Source organism: Sander lucioperca, chromosome 22 (genome assembly GCF_008315115.2).
Source record: "Sander lucioperca isolate FBNREF2018 chromosome 22, SLUC_FBN_1.2, whole genome shotgun sequence".
NCBI lineage: Eukaryota > Metazoa > Chordata > Actinopteri > Perciformes > Percidae > Sander > Sander lucioperca.
In genome coordinates, this window is record NC_050194.1 from 22,697,425 (window position 1) to 22,716,151 (window position 18,727).

General features: G+C 41.4%; 1 protein-coding gene across 2 annotated transcripts in view; it reads left to right on the plus strand.

Annotated features, from left to right (window-relative positions):
- Nucleotides 1-787: 787 nt before the first annotated feature.
- etv4 (ETS variant transcription factor 4) overlaps nucleotides 788-18,727 on the plus strand; it is a 33,549-nt gene continuing 15,609 nt past the window's right edge. The window contains exons 1-4 of one of the 2 annotated variants that reach the window (XM_031314850.2): nucleotides 788-1,054; nucleotides 1,647-1,737; nucleotides 1,959-2,006; nucleotides 7,818-7,871. In XM_031314850.2, coding sequence (XP_031170710.1) covers nucleotides 998-1,054; nucleotides 1,647-1,737; nucleotides 1,959-2,006; nucleotides 7,818-7,871 — 250 coding nt within the window. In that variant the 5' untranslated portion in view covers nucleotides 788-997. Of the gene's footprint in view, nucleotides 1,055-1,646; nucleotides 1,738-1,958; nucleotides 2,007-7,817; nucleotides 7,872-15,997; nucleotides 16,406-18,727 lie in introns of those variants that run through there. The other variant, XM_031314851.2, reaches the window with a different exon arrangement.

Below are 18,727 nucleotides of genomic sequence, written 5' to 3' on the forward strand. Positions count from 1 at the left end.
TTTCTAACTTTCTCTTTCTCTCTCTCTCTCTCTCTCTCTCTCTCTCTCTCTCTCTCTCTCTCTCTCTCTCTCTTTTTGTGAATGAAAAACAACTGGAAAATCCTGTACAAAAGCCTGCAGTCTGCCGGGAGGTGATTGGCTGCTGTGGCACAAGCTCCGCCCACTGTTGCTAAGATCCCGACTACCCGACTTCTGATTGGTTCATACGGGAAACCGAGACTTCATTCATAAGTCAGTATTCAACCGGACAAAGGCAAGAAATTCGAGCCCTTGAAAGAGGAAATGCACCAATCACGAGCCTCATCTGGCCCGAGCAAGAAAAGCAAGTCCCCCCAAATCATGTCTGGTACAGAAATGACAGCACAGCTGGCGCTCAAAAGTCACTTCACTTCAATATAAACGTGTACAAACTCACTCTAACTGCTTGTGTCAGTTATCTACCGTCGAACTAGAGTTTAGTTCGGTTGCTGTGCCTCCACTTAAAACGCGCTACATCTGTTTCCTGTCACAGTTTCAGTGCTGGACTGGTTCTTAAAGAAAGTGGAGCCTGGCAATCGGGGCAGACGTGGCGAAAAGCCCGAGAAACAGCCTAAATAACTCTCATAATTCATACACGCTTTATGACCCTCCCGACATGTTTTTAAATCAGAAAAGCGCCAATTAAAACACAAATAAACAAAATAAAAGTGAACTACTCTGCAAAAAAAAAAAAAAAACGTGGAGAAAGAGCTGCTTGAGGTATAAAATTACCTTTACCTTAAACTTATATGTGATGTGACGAGCTGTCTGTCACACACACAAAAAAGAGATTTGTAAAGAGGGCAGCAGCCCGCTGGGTAATCACTCGCCATCACTTCCCCTCGGCATTTTTTGTGAATGGAGCTCATTATGCATGCAGCCTCCACGCAGCTCCATTCACAAGCAGCGCTCCCTCCTCTCTCTGCTGGCTGCGTGGATCTCACTCAACTCAGCCTAAATGACCACAAACGGTTAACGGATGGATTATAAGATGGATGGATATTTGGACCAGCAAGTGCCTTACACTTTAGCAAATGTACGTATGGATGCATTCTTTCTGTTACTTTAATGCTTACTTTGCGTGTTTTTGTTGTAATGAGTCGGCTACCGGGCTTTATCGCTCTCTCTCTCGCTCTCCACTTCTCGCGTCTGCACGAGTTTTGGCTGAAGCAGCTGTGTGCGCGCGATAGAAAACTACTCACTCCGTATAAAACTAACACAAAATCTTCACAAACTAAAAACATAGCAAGTATTGCATTTAGGGATGTTTATCAGCGGGTTTCTTTTGTGGGATACTTTGGTTGAAGAACGTGTCAATGTGTGCCAAATGGTCACTTTCTTCAGAAACAAACAGCGCGTTTGTTTTTTTCCAGATTGCCTCCACAACTGAGAAATGTGTTGTTTTCTGGGGAGCTTCATGTTCACCTATAGCTGCAGTAGACTCTTATTTGTAGCTCATTACAAATTACTGATTATAATAATAATGACTTCTTGTTATTTATTTTTTTATCAAATGTGTCCAAATGGCTTGACTTTACACATGCCACATTAAACATGGTATTTTGACACTGATGTGCCCTGTTTGTGTCTGTTTCTCACGTCTCTGTTAACATCTATGGGTTTTGCAGAAGACGCATGGAAATGGGCCCCTAAATAGACTGTTGATGGCAGCAAAAAGGAAATACATGGACACAGAATTACCCCCTCAGGAATCGGAAGGTAAAGTATAGTGGAAGTCCACAATTTTTGGCCTCTGATCTCTTTACATGACACATGTTGACATCATGGTCTATTAACCCCAGGCAATGTCAGTCTGAGGGTTAGTTACTGCATTTAAAAACAAAAAAACACGAGAAGAAGACAAATAGTGGTTGGCTTGTCATTCTGCAGTGTGCTGATTATTATTTTTTCTTTCTTTTTTTTTTTATCTTTCTGTTCAGACCTCTTCCAGGATTTAAGCCAACTCCAAGAGACATGGCTCACAGAAGGTGAGATTTGCCTGCAGGCTCTTAATTTACTTTCCTGTGATGATTTCACATTAATGACTTGTGTGCTTTGATGATGTGTCTATCTGGAAAGATTGGTGATCACAGAGAGCTAAAATTACAACAAAATACATTCCTTTCTAATTTATTTAAATCTTAAGGGATTATACATTTATGCTGCTTATCTTCATCAAAAAAGTATTTTATTACCATGGACTCTCATTGCTTTTAGGTTTTCTGTCAGTCCAACAGTGTTACAACAAAGTCTTATTAATGCACTTTTAAATGCTTTCATAAAACTTTGGCTTTGTTGAAAAAGATCACCTCCTTAGCTGTCGTCCCAAATTGTCTGATGCAACACACATGCTCATAAACCGTACGACACACACACACAAAAAACCGAGGCCAGAGAGAACACAGACGGGACATTATTAGCTTTGAGCATGTCCTATTTTGGCCATGTTGGCATGTAGTATGCGTGCCAGCCCAGCAGCCAATGCAAACAAACAGGCTATTTGGCTTGTATCACTCAAAGGCACATAGCAATGAAATGAGGCCCAGCCAGAGGCAATTGTCAGCTAGTAGACTTAATAATTGCAATGATGATGTAAGCTTTAATAGAGTAATTATACTGTATGTCAAGAGAGGGAAAACAACACAAGCTGTGAGTCATTGTGCAGGACAGTGGGTCTAAATGTGCAAAAAGCTGCAAGTAAAAATGAGAACTGCATCACGAGGTGAGAATTTTGTTGTGTCAGTTGCTTTGATGTGCTTTGATGTGGAGGTTTAAAGGGAAATGCCACTCATTTTTTGACATTTACCACATCAACCTGATAAATCCTGTTTAAAGTAGTTTTTTGTCACTTGGATGTTCGAGCTTCATTGAGCAGAATGAAGTGTATGTGCCGAGTTTTGAACCTAAAGGCTAAACTTTGATCTGCTAAAGAATGAAAGTTTCTCGGTGCTCACCTGAAATCTTTTAAAGCGTACGTGTACATGCATTTTTGTAAAATCACAACCAAAACCAATCACTGTCCAATATGCAATTTATAAGAGTGTGATGTGGAAAGTTGGAGCCTCCAGTGCACAAACACTGAAAGTTGACTTTTCAGTGGAGTATTGGATGTCTTTGTTCTTGTGGTTAAGTTTTAGATGAAATATTAAGAATTTGTAACTAAGTAATTGAACTTTTTGTGGAAAACCCATATCAGACACAAATTATTTTACTTTTTATTAGGGCTCAGTTATGTGACAAACTGCGTTACAGCAATATTTACGTCATTTGGCCGACTCTTTACATTCACATACAGTTCTTAATAAAATTTGAAAATACTCAGTACTTTTTATTTGTAAAGTATTTAATTCACACAGGAGAATACAAAAATAGGCTTTACCATATGGTTATTTCATACAGAGTATTAATTCATTGAATTACTAGAAAACATTGGGATATATATCGTTATCGAGATATGAAATGACCTACATCGGGATGTCTGGAGGAAATCTTAAAGTTATGACAAATTGTATATTCTGTAAATGCTACTCTCATGAATAGATTATACAGCAGAATTTCAAGACATTTCTCATATTTATGAGAAATATGTCACCTTAAAAAGGTAGAACAGTATAGACTTTGAGTCATACACAGTATACAGCAGATCAGCAAACTAAAGGGAAGTGGGGCAGATCTAATCACCCACATTTCATTAGTCATTGCACATTTCTAATGTATCTATGTATGATTTATGTGAGAGGAACAACTGACATTTCATCTGTGGAAGCGGTTGTGTCTGGCCTGAAGACACAACACTTAAATAGAGCCCACTCCCCAGCCTGCTACTGTTCATGGGAAACAATGCTGTATCCACGTTCGCTTTCTCACCTTTTCTCATGCAGCGTCAAAAACCAGCAAGTTCACTTCACACCAGCGTCTCATGTAGACAAAGACCAGAGCCAGAGCCCATAAAACTGCAACAATGGGTGTCGCTTCAAAGTTGGAGCCTATTTGTATTCACAGATTTCACTGTAAAGGGCCACCACTAAAGGTTCGGCTTTTCTCACTTACCTATTTTGTTTTTATTTGCCCAGGCTGAGATACCAGCTTGTTTAATAGGTAAAAGCACCAAATTACATTCACCACCATTGTATTAAGGTGGCAGCAAAAATCCCAGAGACAGATATCTCAAAACCTGAGCAAATAAAACCTAAACTATCCATATGGCGAGAAACCCGTAAGATCAACAAACAATGTTTTTTGTAATTTTGGTGAACCGTCCCTTGAAAAGGACACGTTATTTTATGTACAAATTGGGTGGGAGCTTATTGTTGAGTCACAGAGGCAAAAACAGCAGGACAGAATGATGGAAGTGTAACTTTATCAAAGTGTTATTTAACCCTAAGTACTGGCTTGTTTTCAGCTTCCCCGGCTAAGACCTCTTCTTTCCTGTTGCATTAATTAAAGACCTTATCATGACTGATTGCAGTTGTGAGGGATTCACCAAGATTGTAAAAGCTGGGTAGCTGGAGGGAGTTTTTTTTTTTTTTTTTTTTTTTTTGCCAAAGGAGAGCGGAAGCAAGAGAGAGACAGAAAGGGTGAAGTACTGAATGGCAAGAGTTCAGGAGCTTGTCACATCTTGTCTCTTTTTGGCCTTTAGGTTTATATGACTGAAGCTGCTTTAGCTCCTCCCAGGATCTCCCATTGAGAGAAAAAAAAAAGTCATTCAAGGTGCCTGGAAGCATCGAGGAGAGCATGCGTCTGTGCTCGCATAAACACACTTTCCTTCTTGTGCTGACTTGCATCTCAATGCCCCTGACGAGGTGTTCCTGGAAACAAATCAGATACAAGCCCTCGTGCACACACACAGGAAAGTGCACAGACACAAATGCACACACCGGGGTTACGATAATGTCTGATGCTCATCATCCGTGTTTCTTTTCTCCTGCCTCTTTATGAGGTCCAGCATGTTCCGTTTTGGACATGTTGAAACTATGGCTATGATTGATTGTTGGATCTGCAGAACTAAATATTGGCCGCTGCTCTGTCTCATACAGCAGCTTTATTTCTCCCCCCTGAGGGCGACAGACTGAAAAGTTAAAAGGGGGTAATATTATTATGGTATAGTAAGCCACAGGATGCAGCGTCGTATAAGAAATCGATGTCATTTATCTGAACATGCTACAAAACGGCATCATCCGGTTTCCTCTGTACAGGAAGGAGGAGTGTGACGACAAGAAAGTGGATTTGAATTTCTTATTTCCTCTTTTTGCCCTCTGTCTCTGTTGCTCTCTCTCTCTCTCTTGAGTTTTGGTTTCTGTGTTGTGTATTAATGTCTGAAAAGGGTGGATGGAGTGAGAGAGAAGAGACTGTTGAGGTTGAATGGTGGTGTTGGGTTAGGTTACAATCACATCCCTTGGTGCAGAGTCATGGTGGATCCTCCAATACTGTACATTTAGGGAGAAAATACAGAGATAAATCTACATGGATATTCTATTATTTATGGCCTTTTGTCCATTTCTAGTGAGCAAGTGGTGCTAAAGTACCCGCAACATGGTACCGCTTTGTTTTGTAGCCCATTACGCCCCTGATTGAGTTCATGATATTTAATGATAGCCATCAAGTTTTCCCTACCAGCACTATGACGTAAGTGTGAAGCCCAAGCAATGGAAACACTTTAAAAAGCCTAGAAACTTGTGGAGCTGGATTGGTGCCAGATTAAAAGGTTGCTAGGCCTGGTTCTGCTCTACATTTAGGGCTAGATCATTAATTCATGGGAAGGCAAACACAACTGGGTGAATTTGACCTCCTCACCCCTGCTAGGGTGTTGGCAGTCAAATGATTTTGGCTTTTCTAATCTGTTTGTGTGACTCAATGTTCAAAGCTCCAAAGGGACAATTGTGAATGGGTTTGAATTCCTAAAAGAGCTGCACAATAGTGTCTATCTAGCTCTGCTGCACCTGGGCTTGGCATCACTGATCCTAGATGAGCTTCATTATAAGAGAGTGTCTCATCGGGGCCACTGAAATATATCAACTGTAGTGTGATCAATTCTTAAGCCAATTTCTCATATGAATTCCGGTCAATGCCCAACGTATCAAGTTCGGGCATTGTACAAAGTTGCCAAAGATGTAAAGAGGTTGTCCGTCTTAGACACGTTCTCACTTACTAGAAAAACTTTTGTTTGGTTTAGGCGAGCGGTGGTGTCTACAAAGAGCTTGCAGGAGGCAGGACATGACGCCGATTCCACCACGGTCACGTAGCTGGTTCGTAATTTGGTCATTAACAACCGAGTCTCATGCCGTTCCATGAATTTGTCTGACGATTTAGGCGTCGGCCCTTACCGACAGATCTTCCCAGATCTCATTGTCTCTACATTTAGACATTTTTGTTGGCATCTTTGTGTAAATCACCCTTCTTCTTTCCCCTCAGATGTTTGTATTCTTTTGGTTTTATGCCAGCCACATGATAGCAACGCCAATAACACGCCCATACGCTCGCTGTGAATCACTGGACAAAGATCTGCTCTATTCACACATGAAATCACTCCAACATTACACAGATTTTTGTGCTGGCAGGGTAAAGTTAGTTTAATGTTCAGTCCAAATGATTCAGACATTTGCGTTCTCACATACAGCTCCTTGGGGTAATGTCTAGATAAGTTCAGGGTTGCAGAGCATGTGTAAAAGGGACTTAAGTGTAGCTGTATAAAACACACACATTTACAGCTTATCTAAGAAGACCTTTAACCTTAACTTGCTCTTGTTTAACTGCCCTACTTCTCTTCTTGGTTTTAGTCTGGTTTCCTTGTTCTCTTTCTCTCTTCTAGTTTGACTGTAAGAGCGATTCCTCATGTACACAGCAGATGAAATCCAGACTACCTTTAGATTGTTAGACAGAGCCCCCAACACTTTGGGACAAGGTGAATCTGAATAGCTGATTCGTCAGACCGCTTGACAGACTTCCTCACTTGTTCATCCAGAACAGCCTGTTTAGTCTGTCTGGATTTCTACAATGGAAATAGAAAGAATCTTGACCGTTGGTGTACAGATGTCTGACTGATTTGAGTAGTCAATAACTTTGTTGCATGCCTCAAATAAGATCTATTATTGGAGATGGGGGGAAATTACTTACCTCATTACTTATTACTACCTTTCTACTGATTGGATATCAACTTGACGCTTTGTCGCATTGTGCTTTTTGTCTTAATTCACGGACAAAGATTTTGTGATTAAAAAGTGGCATTGTGGAATAAAATGGTGATTGGGAAAAAATGGAAAGACTTTGGAAAAAGGACTTTTTGGAATAAAAATGCTGTATTAAACGACCTGCAATAAACTTCTGAAAAGAATAAGGACGAAATAACAATTTGTAATAAGCTGAGCTTTAAAAACACATTGAATTATTTCACAATTTCATGGTTTTATTTTTGATTATTTATCACATAATGAACACTTTGGGTCTCCATACATAAAGGCCACCCAACACCTGTGGTTATGGCCAACGTGTCTGTTTTTAATTGGCAGAAATCTCTCAGCTTAAGTCAAAGTAAAACCAGGTCGGCAGGTTAACATCTTGCCATTCAGGAGCTCCATGTTCTTGTGTATTGATCTATGAGACGAGCAAAGTGTTGACATGCTGCAAAACTCATGAAGTGAAGGTTGCCTGAATGAAGCCCAGCCTGGCTCTGACTCAGATTTCAAGGAAGAGAACAAGTAAGACAGAATGAGGGAGAAAGGAGAGACGGAGAAAGGTCAGATTTTGTTCAAAATATAATAATAATGTTATTAAATTTATGGTCTCTCTTTTTCTAATTTCAGCTCAGGTTCCAGACAGTGACGAGCAGTTTGTTCCTGATTTCCATTCTGAGAACTGTGAGTACTTTCAATTTCTGTGTCCTCTGAATGTATGTCTCCATTCACCCAAATTAGTTTTTTGAACTACATATTGCACAGATCATATCTTCTTTTTATTGTTTATTCAATCATGCATTGTTCTGTGCAACATACAGAGCTGTGCATGGACAGTCTCACCCATCTTTCAGATTTGGCCAGTCGGCCTGCCCTTATAAATTCCAGATAAAGTATGCATGTCATGAGAAAGTGAGGACGAAACCAGTGGTCAAATTTGGGCTGTGAAACCGCCAGAGGCTTAGGTGGGGATACTGTCACTCGCTGATGTTACAGTAATCTCTTTGACAGACAAAGCTTTGCAGAAACAGAAGGCCTAATGAGCCAGTCTCATGAAGTAAATTTGGATGCCGACATTATGTGCTGCCGTCATCCATTTGCATGCCTTTGAAAAGCTGAATGGGTACGGCCCAGGAAACCAGTAAAATATTATTCAGGGCCCAGGTACAAAGATGGCCCTTTGTGCACATCGGAAGGTGTAAAATGGAAAAGCAAATTCCTGGGCTGCACAACTGAGCGGCTATTTGAATGAGTTTCCCTTTCTTGTTGTCTTAACAATGGCGATTCAGGATCTGGGTGGGAGTACGCGTTGCTCTACAAACAGTTTTTTCTGTCCCATTCAATGCAGTACGGGCTTCTCCATCTTTAGCAATGACACTACATTTTCAATTAAATTTAATTTATTTATAGTGTCGAAACAGAAGTTATCTCCGGACACTTTACAGATAGAGTAGGTCTAGGCCACACTCTGTAATTTACAGAGACCCAAAAATTCCCCCCAGGAGCAAACATTTGGACAAGCTGGGAAAAACCTTCTTTAAACAAGGAAAACGGTGGCGAGGAAAAACTTCCTTTAAACAGGCAGAAACCTCAGGCAGAACCAGGCTCTTGGTGGACGGCCATCTGCCGTTGGGACACAGAGACACAGATACAGATATACAGAAATATGATTCATAATAATTATAGCAGTTGGCATGAAATGGTTAGTGAGATAACTGGAACTAAGTCAGGAATAATCTCACGCCCAAAGCAAAACTGAAACCTTTCAGTCCCAGTCAAAGTCACTTCCCCTAGCCCTAACCCATGTGTCTTTTGTGTGTAAACATCATCTGATTTAACCAGCTCCAAGTCACAACTGCTTAGCCCCTCAGTGACACATGCCCTGTGCAACATTGTCGCTGTCTGTTGGCCAACAATGCAGTGCAGGAAGTGCAGATGAACCCCAGGGCACGCAGGGGTCATGTCTACTTAACCCCCTGACCTGTCAGCCAATCAGCTGTCAGGCCTTTGCCAACGGTTTACCAGGGTATGATTTGCAGGGTCACAGGGGCTTCAGTTTGACAGGCAGCTCTCTTATACGCGGCAGAGACACTCCCGTGTTGACAGACAGTGTCCCTGCTGGTCACAGTCAATAGCCGCAGAGTCCACTTCGAGCAACTCTATTCAGCTTTGATTTATGGAAAATTGAAGCTGACAAGCAACTATAAATATAATCATCTTTTTGTTTGTTCTAGATCCTGCATGTGGTCTATTAAAAGCATAAAAAGGCTCATCTTTTCCCATGCTTAGCTGAAAGGCATTCTCAGTGTCTGGCGTACTTCTTTTTTTTTTAAACAGGTGACTCACCTGTTTTGGAAACTCTAGCACATAAAAAAAAGAGCATAAAAGCAAAGCCCTAATCCCAGGTGACCGGAATATAATTGAGGCTTGCATTGAAAACGGCGCCCTGGTAAAATTAAACATTGTTGTTTACCGAGTCAGGTAGTTACCTACATGGGTGTGGTGTTGACGGAGAGGGGAGAGACGGAAAGAGGGAGCCAGAGAAACAGCAAAAGAAGAGAGGCAAAAACACTGGGACATGTTGGAATGCTAGATTGGGGAAAGAGGAGGGGAGGGGGGGGGGGGGGCAAAGGAGGCATTGTGCAATACCTGCACATCTGGTAAATCTATCTCATCTGGTCCATTCTCCCTCAGTTCACAGCTAACAAGCGTGCTCTGTCTGCAGGCTGCTATTAAGAGAAGGTTATGCAAACATGCAACTTTTATGTACTTGCTGACCTGCCTGTGTGTGTGTGTGTGTGTGTGTTTAAAGGTAATTGAGCCATTGGTGATAACAGCGCGGCAATTTTTTTTTTTTCATTGAACTAATGTGATTGGCCCTGCATAGAAGCCGTAAAAAGAAGGATGTGATTTTAATCTTGTGTTCATCAAGAGGAGCTAAGGACTCATGTTTCATTTTCGGGCGCTGACAGCACCTTCAGGGGTTCTCCTTCGCCTGACGCTAGGCTGCTGAACTGATTCCTTTGTCTGTTTACTGCCTGCGGGGAAGAACCACATGGAGGTGTCAGTCAAATTAATGGTGCAGATACTTAATTAAAAATAGTTTGAACATGTTTACTTTTTGTGTTAAAAACACTAAAAGGCCAGCGTTGGAGGGTTTACCGAGGCACTGCCTGCGCTGAGAGCTCGTTCTTCTTTGTCCAAGTATGTTGTTTACACTTGGAGCAGCTCAAGAGATGTGACCCATTCATAAATTTTCTTCCCTGTGTGCGTAAGAGGAAGTGTGCCTTTCTCCCCTCTCTCTCTCTCTCTCTCTCTCTCTCTCTCTCAGTCCTCCGCTTCTCTCTCTCGGTCTTCATTCATAAAAAAAGCCCCCCCCCTGACACCCCCTCCTCTCCAAGTGGATACTCCAAACCCCTCCCTCCCTTCCTGTGTCTGTACAAACTAAAGTCGAATTTAAAAATCTGTACGCTCCCCCCTCCCCTCCCCTTTCCCTCTACCTCTCTCTCTGTCTCTCTCTACACACACATTGAGTGTTCCAAGATGTGAACTAATCCAGCGATTTCAGAGCTGTGTGGGACGATTGTTTAGTTTTGTACCTTGCAGTAATTATATAGGAAGTTGTGGCTATAGAATGCCGTTACAGTGCTTTTCAGAAAGCAAGTTTAGCAAAGGAGAGAAAGCTAGAAAAGAGAGGAGAGAACAGGGGAGAGGAAGTAGAGAAGAACAAAGAAGAACAAACCAAACTTTAAAATCTGCCTCTTTCTTCATTCAATTGATAAACTACATCTCATCTTATCATATTAAATAGTCTTTGTGTTGGTTTGTTTGCAATATTATCTTTTATTACAGTATATGATGCAGTGGGGCTGCTAAATTAATTTCTTGATTGATCACAGTCCTAAAGTCCAAGGTGGTATCTTGAAATGGCTTGTTTTGTCTGCCCAAAACCCAAAGATATTCAGTTCACTATCACATAAGTTAAAAGAAACTTATCACAATTGAGACTGTAGAACCAGGTAATGTGGACTTAAATGATATATAATAATCAAAAACAGAAAAGAAAAGTTCCAGTAACCCAGCTCTGTCCAAATCCTCCCAGCAGTGTGTCTCTCTGGCTCTGTGTGTTCTGCTTTGTCATGAATTCACAGCCTTCCTCTTGTTTGGGTTGTTTTTCTGGATCAGAACTGGCCCAATCAGGCCCTATTTGAAGCATGGGGCGATGGGCGAATTGAGCCCCTCCCTCTCCAACTCCCTCTCTCCCCAAAAGAGAAACATGCAGCCCTGTGTTCTCCACTTTCCAAAATACAGCTGCTATGCAACAAAGTGCTCAAAAACAGCCAGGTGCCTGCCAGATATGCATGGATACCGCTCACTCGCTCGCTCTGGGCAGAGGAGGCTTCTTCCATGTCTGTGTTTGTTGCTGCGTTTTGTTTTGCTTATGAATACAATGTTTGATTTCTCTCTTACGTGAACAGATGATTTCTTTTGACAGCCTCTTATCCACTTACTCTGCGCACACATAAACACACTTGGCCTGACACACACACACACACACACACACACACACACACACACACACACACACACACACACACACACACACACACACACAAACTTCAGCCCTGCAGTTTTATGAATGGGTTGGTTGTAAAAGACTGGCTGAGGCAGCACATTGAGTTAAGGGGAGTGAACCTTCATTCATGACTTTGGGGGACGTTATTCCACCACTAACAACTATGAGAGGTGCAGGCCTACTTTTCTGTCAGCTTTCAACTTTCAAGAGCTAAGCTTTTTTCCGGGTTTTATCTATAAGATCCATGCTTTTATTTGCACTTTACATCTTGTGGGTTTTCAGGTTGGGATCCTAAAAAAAAAAAGACACTAAAGTCATCCAAAGGTCACTGCTAGTAAACAACATTATTTGGTCATCTTTAGTCAATCAAATCCAATGAAAATAGGATTGTAAAGGCCAGGCATGTAGGGTAATAGGCGTTTAACAGCTTCCACTGGGGAAGTAAAAGCTGTACTTCTGCGTGTTGATTCAGAACAGTCCTGTCAAAGCCAGGGGGCCGCAGGGATTTGAGCCAGGCAGCACAGCCCGAGTGTCAGCAGCATAGCTTTGTGAATGGACGGCAGTGTGTGTTTTATTACACGAGAGTGAGAGGAGGTGTGTGTGCAAGGAAAAGAGAGAGTGTATGTGTGTGTGTTAGTACATCCCTGCAATGCTCATGTGCGAGCATGTGCATTTCTATGTCTGTGTTGGGGTGTTCATTCCAACAGGACAGCTCAGTGCTTTCTGCAGCTGGAATGTTTTCTCTTTCGAAGGCGAGCACAGACCAAAGAGGGGAACAGATGCTGTGAAAGAGAAGGGGCGAGGCCATAAAAATAACAGTAGTTGAAATTGGAGCAATCATTAATAATAAGATTCTGGGAGTGCAATCATTCATACATGTCAGGGATAAAGTCCAGTTTGGACATTTTGCCTGTTGAAGTATAATCCCAGTGGGTTTTAGTCTAGTTGTGGCCATCATATAAGTGAGAACTGGAAATGTGGCGACTTTGGTAAAAAGTAGTCAGACAGGGCAAGAAAGGTCAGAGAGGTTGTAAACAAGCCCCAAGGTTAGACAAACTTATTTGGAAGAGAAAACAGTTCATAGACAGGCTTTCTAGTTTCTAGATTTACCGTACTTGTGCACACACTGAGGGATCCCATTGAGGGATTATTGCGACACCTTTCCGAAAATGACTCAACAACAAAAAACACTGGCAGGTGTGCAAAGGCGTTCTCAGCTGATTTGAACTTTTGTTCAGATTTCACACAACTTTTCATACGTGCAACACCATGAATACCTTCGAGCAAAGACTGTTTCAAAGTATCTGTTGTTATCCCCATTTGAACCATGATGTTGTCTCCCCCTTCTCTACGGTGACAGGCTTTCCACCTCGTTCTAGTTGATTTCAACCCCAACCGTAAACCTAAATCCTGTTTCTTGCCCCATCTGACTTTGTTATAGCAATGCCACCATGTTCCCAGATCTTAGCAGTTACTTTTGTGAGTACAGTGTTGTCATAACCCTTCAAACTTATGGACAAAACTATGAAAATAAAACCCAAGTTGTAACAAAGCGCAGTTATCCTTCAGGAGCTTTTCTTGCTTTCCTTTCTTGGCCAGAATTGATACTCGGATCTCACTCTGTTTCCCCACTTTCATATGCCTGACAATCCAACACACACACAACACACACTGCACATGAGTGGAGGAGGTGGCTGCAGAGCGTGGACCTTGTAGTAACCTGCTGACACAGAGCAGTAGGTGTGTAGAGCGAGCTGAGAGCCAGCGTACGGCCGTATCGATCCTCGCTGATCCAGGAGAGGAGTAAGAGGAGATGGAGGGGGTTGATTGATGACTTGATAAAGATAAAGCACAGATAAATCAGCATGAAGGCAGATAGGGGAAGGAGAGTGGTAAGAGCGGGTCAAACGTGCCGTCAAGAATTACGGTCGAGATCCTGATCAAGAAACTGAGAGAGGCTGAAAGGGAGGGTGTGGGGTGTGGGGTGTGGGGGTTTGCAAGAAAAGCAGGAAGAACTGTGGATGTGGCATGTGCGCTGATAATTCCAAGCAAGGTGTCCGGGCCTTTCTGTGTGTGTTATCTTCCTCTGATAAGCCAGATTTCGCCTTGAAACGCCTGCTCAAAACACGTAGCACCAGAGCAATCCCCGAAGTGGAATGCGAAGGATATAGACTACTTATGTGGGGACTCGAAACTTGATTTGGACTCGACAGTTGGTGACTCGACTACTACACTGCCATCTGAATAAATCTACTACTGTGTCATCACCACACTCACACACACACACACACACACACACACACACCCCTCCCTTATATCCATGATACCCTGGTGGGCAGTGGGAGCTCATTATATCATTTCAGTAACAGTGTGGGGGTGGATCGATCGCTACATTAAACATTAAGAGGGGACAGCTATATTGGGGGCTGAGGGATTGAGAGTGAGGAGTCAATATTGTGCCAGATTAATTACATCCACCCCTCGCCTGTGACGAGATGTCCCTCTCGCTGCACATGTCTCGGGACAGGGATGTATTGTATCGGGTCTACCAAACAGCAATGGAGCAGTGCGATTTATGACTGGTCAATGGCCATTTATAAAAAGCCAACGCGGCACAATTGAAAGTGAAGTGGACAATAGGGAAAACGTGAGATGTCAGAACATTTACCGATTCAAATTGTGATCCCTTGATTCTACCAAGACCATGGAAAAATTAAGTTAATATTAACTTTATCATGATATTTTCTTCTTTTACAATGTCAGGGTTGTGTAAATATACTGTGAACTCTCATTTGTACTCAAAAGAATTCTATTGTCCTGCCGCCATAATCCGTTTTTTATATTCTCCTCCATCACATTCTTGCTTAGGCCGAGTATCCATCTTTTCTGGATAGCACAAAGCAATTATCTACAGCACTATACAAAGAGTAAATCAGGATTAATTGTCCATGGCTGATATCCCACACCAGTGCTGATTGATAACGAGTTCAAAGCTAAAATACTCAAAGCTAAAAGTGCAGAGGTTATTGTGAGGGGAAAAAATCTGAGCGTACTTGTTAAAACAAGAACATTCCTATCACTTCAGATAAATACTGCAATATATTTCCAGTTGATAAAAGGGAAGTGAAACTTTGATGTTTGCAAAAAAAATTTACTGGGCTACTGCCTTTCCCATGATTGGTGTCATTCAGATCTACATCCTGTTAGCCAACACAACATGATGCACCAAAAACCGCTTTAACAGCCAATAAAAAACAAAAATCCCATTTGTGAGAAGGGCCGCGGTGCTGCTGTCCCGGCCAATCATCTGTCTCGCTAATACCATTGTACTTTCCATCAATCTCGTTAGGCTTGTTTGGCAGGTATCTGACAACCATTCGTTAAATATTCAAGGAGCCTGAACCATTATCAGATGAGAGAGGATGACCTGTAAATCAGATAGAGCAGACACTAATGGATCCAACACTCCTGGGCTCCCTGAGCAGACAGATACTGAAGCCACTCTTGGGCTTGTTGGTTCTCAGAGATGAGGATGAGTTTGTCAGTGCTGGTCAGGCTCTCTATCTTTCTGTCTTCCTGATTGTGCAGTGACCTGAGAAGCACACACACATGTCCAGCACATGTTTCCATGCATCAGTGGAATGACTGGATACACTCTGCAGTTGAAACGGTCTGGATCATATTGTTAAGCCTCGCTTCCCTTCCCTCTCTTACTCCCTCTTGCTCTAAATGTTTCCACTGAACCTACAAAGCCAAAACACATAATACTATTTGATCAAAATAGAGTAAACAACAGAATCTGACTTTTTGATTTGTTATACTAAACATAATATGTATAATGGTATTCATGCTTTCTAATTCCTTAGTTTGTGTATATGTGAGGTAAAGCCCTATCTGACAATATAAAAAGTAGGCCTAAGCTATGGTTTTAGAAATGGATATAATTCTAGATTAATGCATGATATTAAAAAAAACATAATTTGCTGCTGTTATTTATCATTGGTCTACAATTAAAGTTCAGAGGCTTAATATAATAGTTTTATGGTGTTTTAGATGCACTTACCTGGAGAGGTGGAGAACGACGCAATGTCAAGTGTGGGAAAACTAAAATGCGCATACCCGAAGCCTTTGCCAATGAAAGCGGATGGCACAAACCAAACATGATGCCAGGTGGGGCTGATTGGCTGCTAGCCACGTACTGTTGTTGTCATATGCTCATTGACAGCAACTGCGCCCACCACGAACGACGTGAATTATCTCCTACAGTACACATTTAAAGTCTGTTTTAGGAAGAAAAACTTGAGATTAAACACATCGGTGCTCACCAGCCAAGGGATATTGTTATAAACTAAACCGTTTGTAAAAATGAATCCGATTTAACGTGGAGTGGCACTCGACGACAAATTAGCTCACTGCTAGTTTGTCAGAGAAGACACTTTTATTTTTTTATTTGTTTAGCTAGCTTCCCGCGTTTGTTATTCGGAGGGGATGGTGCCGTTAAGGATCTCAAACATTTTTCTGAGAGGGTTACCAAACATGAAAGCAGCAGAAAAACGTGGTAAAGTTGGACTTCTTCGGCAAACGTTACCCAAACACATACAAACGGGGACTTAAGCAGTAACGCACAGGAAGTTGAGAACAGGTATGTGCTGCTCATTCGAATTATCACCTGTGTTGAACTGTGTGGGCAATTGTGTAATGTTTTGGTGTAACGTAGCGGTTGCCTCACCAGTTCTTTTTACCTAAAACACCACTGACAAGGGAGTATCGTGAAGGAGAATAAGCAGCAACTTGTCTTGCTAAAAAGTAGCCTAGCTTAGCAGATACCGCTTCCGGTTTGTGAGATGCGTCTCTGCCGACGCCATCTTGCTCCAGAGTGAGACCCATGATATTACCATAAGACCATTCTGACCATAAAGACTAGAAAAAGATGCTTTTGAATGTTCATGCAAAAGAAACCCCATATACTCCCATGTTAAAAAATCCCAACTTCTCAGCAGAAAAAAACATTACACCCTGGTACAAAAAATGGTTTTGGTCTCTGACTAATTTCGCCCTTTATGACAACTGTACTGGGTATACTTCTTATATTATTCACCCATAGAAATGATATTAATGCTTAAAGCGGCGTAACGTTACTGTTACTATCTACAGTATGAAAACCCACATTTTTATTTCACCAAGTATCCTATAAATGTCCAAAGCTTTAGACCTTTTGAGTTTTTCTCTTTGTGCGTTTTTTGTGTAGTTAGCATAAACAAGCTCAGAAAATGTGATACTGTGCTGTCAGCTTTTTATTATCATCTAAACGTTTAGTGCAATAAAAAAAACAAAGCTAGAAACTGAGAAATTTCCCCCAACTTGGTCTGAGAAAGCTGTGTGCAGAACCTTCAAAATTACCTTTAAAGTATAGGTTATATCTAACTTATAATTAGAGATGTTCCGATACCAGTATCAGTATCGCCTCCTGATACTGCCTAAAACCCTGGTATCAGTATCGGGAAGTACTGGAGTTTATGCACCGATCCAATACCACATAATAAAGCCCTAAAGAAAATCTACGTTAAAGTAGTTCTTTTATGTTCTTTTTCCGTTATAACTGACTGTCAAACTGGATAATAAAGAAAGTTCTGTGACGTTCATTGTTTGTTTGTTCATGTTTCACAAAGAGTTTAACCTGAGCCAGACTGACAACAAAGATAGAAATCATATCACATCCATACAGGGATAGTAGTATACAGTTGTTAAAACATAATGAAATATATAACACACTGGTATCGGATCAGTACTCGGTATCGGCCGATACGCAAGTTCAGGTATCAGAATCGGTATCGGGAAGAAAAAAAAATGGTATCGGACCATCTCTACTTATAATGCATGTGTTGACAGTCAAATACTTTTTAAATTACACTGTTGCTTTTCCCTATTGCGCCTCCATCTCACCACAACAGAGCCATGTATTCAGCTAGCAATTAATGCCATTTGAATCGTTAGCTTCCTTTTTAACATTTGAAACCATTGTGGCATAATTGGCACCCTTGTTACTATTGATCTGTCACCACATTAGGGATCAATTGGCAAGAGTGAGAGTACCAGGTGTAGCCTGTTACACGTCTCCAGCTTTCTTTAAGTGTCTGTACAGTAGGGGTGTGACGAGACACCCAGCTCACAAGACGAGACACGAGATTGGGTTCACGAGATCGAGACGAGATTTTAACACTATTTTACAGAAAACTTCAATGAATAAATAAGACTGGAAAAATAGTCCTTTATTCAATCGAAAGTCATAAAATGAAAACAGAGCACTGAAAGGTTTTGCCATAAACTCAAATGACTTGCTTCTCATATGTATAACTAACAGTTACACTGTTACTTATTCCATATGTATGGTGGAGAGAGAGTCTTTTCACTCAGAGAACCAAGATTACAACATAACTAAGCGTTTTCTGGCAGTAGTTGAGACCAAATGTTTTGTACTTGAATTTGTCATTTTACAGTAGACAAGAGAGAAATAGTTTTTTTTTTACTATTGTTTCACATTGATTACGTTCTTAAGCACAAATAAATTAGCGTCAAACACTCAACAGATGATTTTTGTGAAGACAGATGCTGTTTTCTCCTCTTCTGCATTTTATTAATTGCAGCACTAATGGGGACGAGATGAGATCTCGTCACATCTTTGCTGTACAGCATACTGAGATCTTGTGCCGCTTGTACTGCACATGTGCAATGCATATTATGTGAGATAAGAACCAGATCTCCAGATAGCACTGAGATAGTTCCTGTAAGAGTACGACTTGAATGTTATTTTTATGATTGGACCCATTAAGTGTATATTTACGTTACGCTCACATGTTCTTTGGTTTAGCTAGAGATCCAGTCACCCTGTTTGACACTGGGGCTGATGTCCAATGTGTTATTGTGAGCGAGGCTGTCATGTGCTGCAGACTTCCAGAGGCTTAAG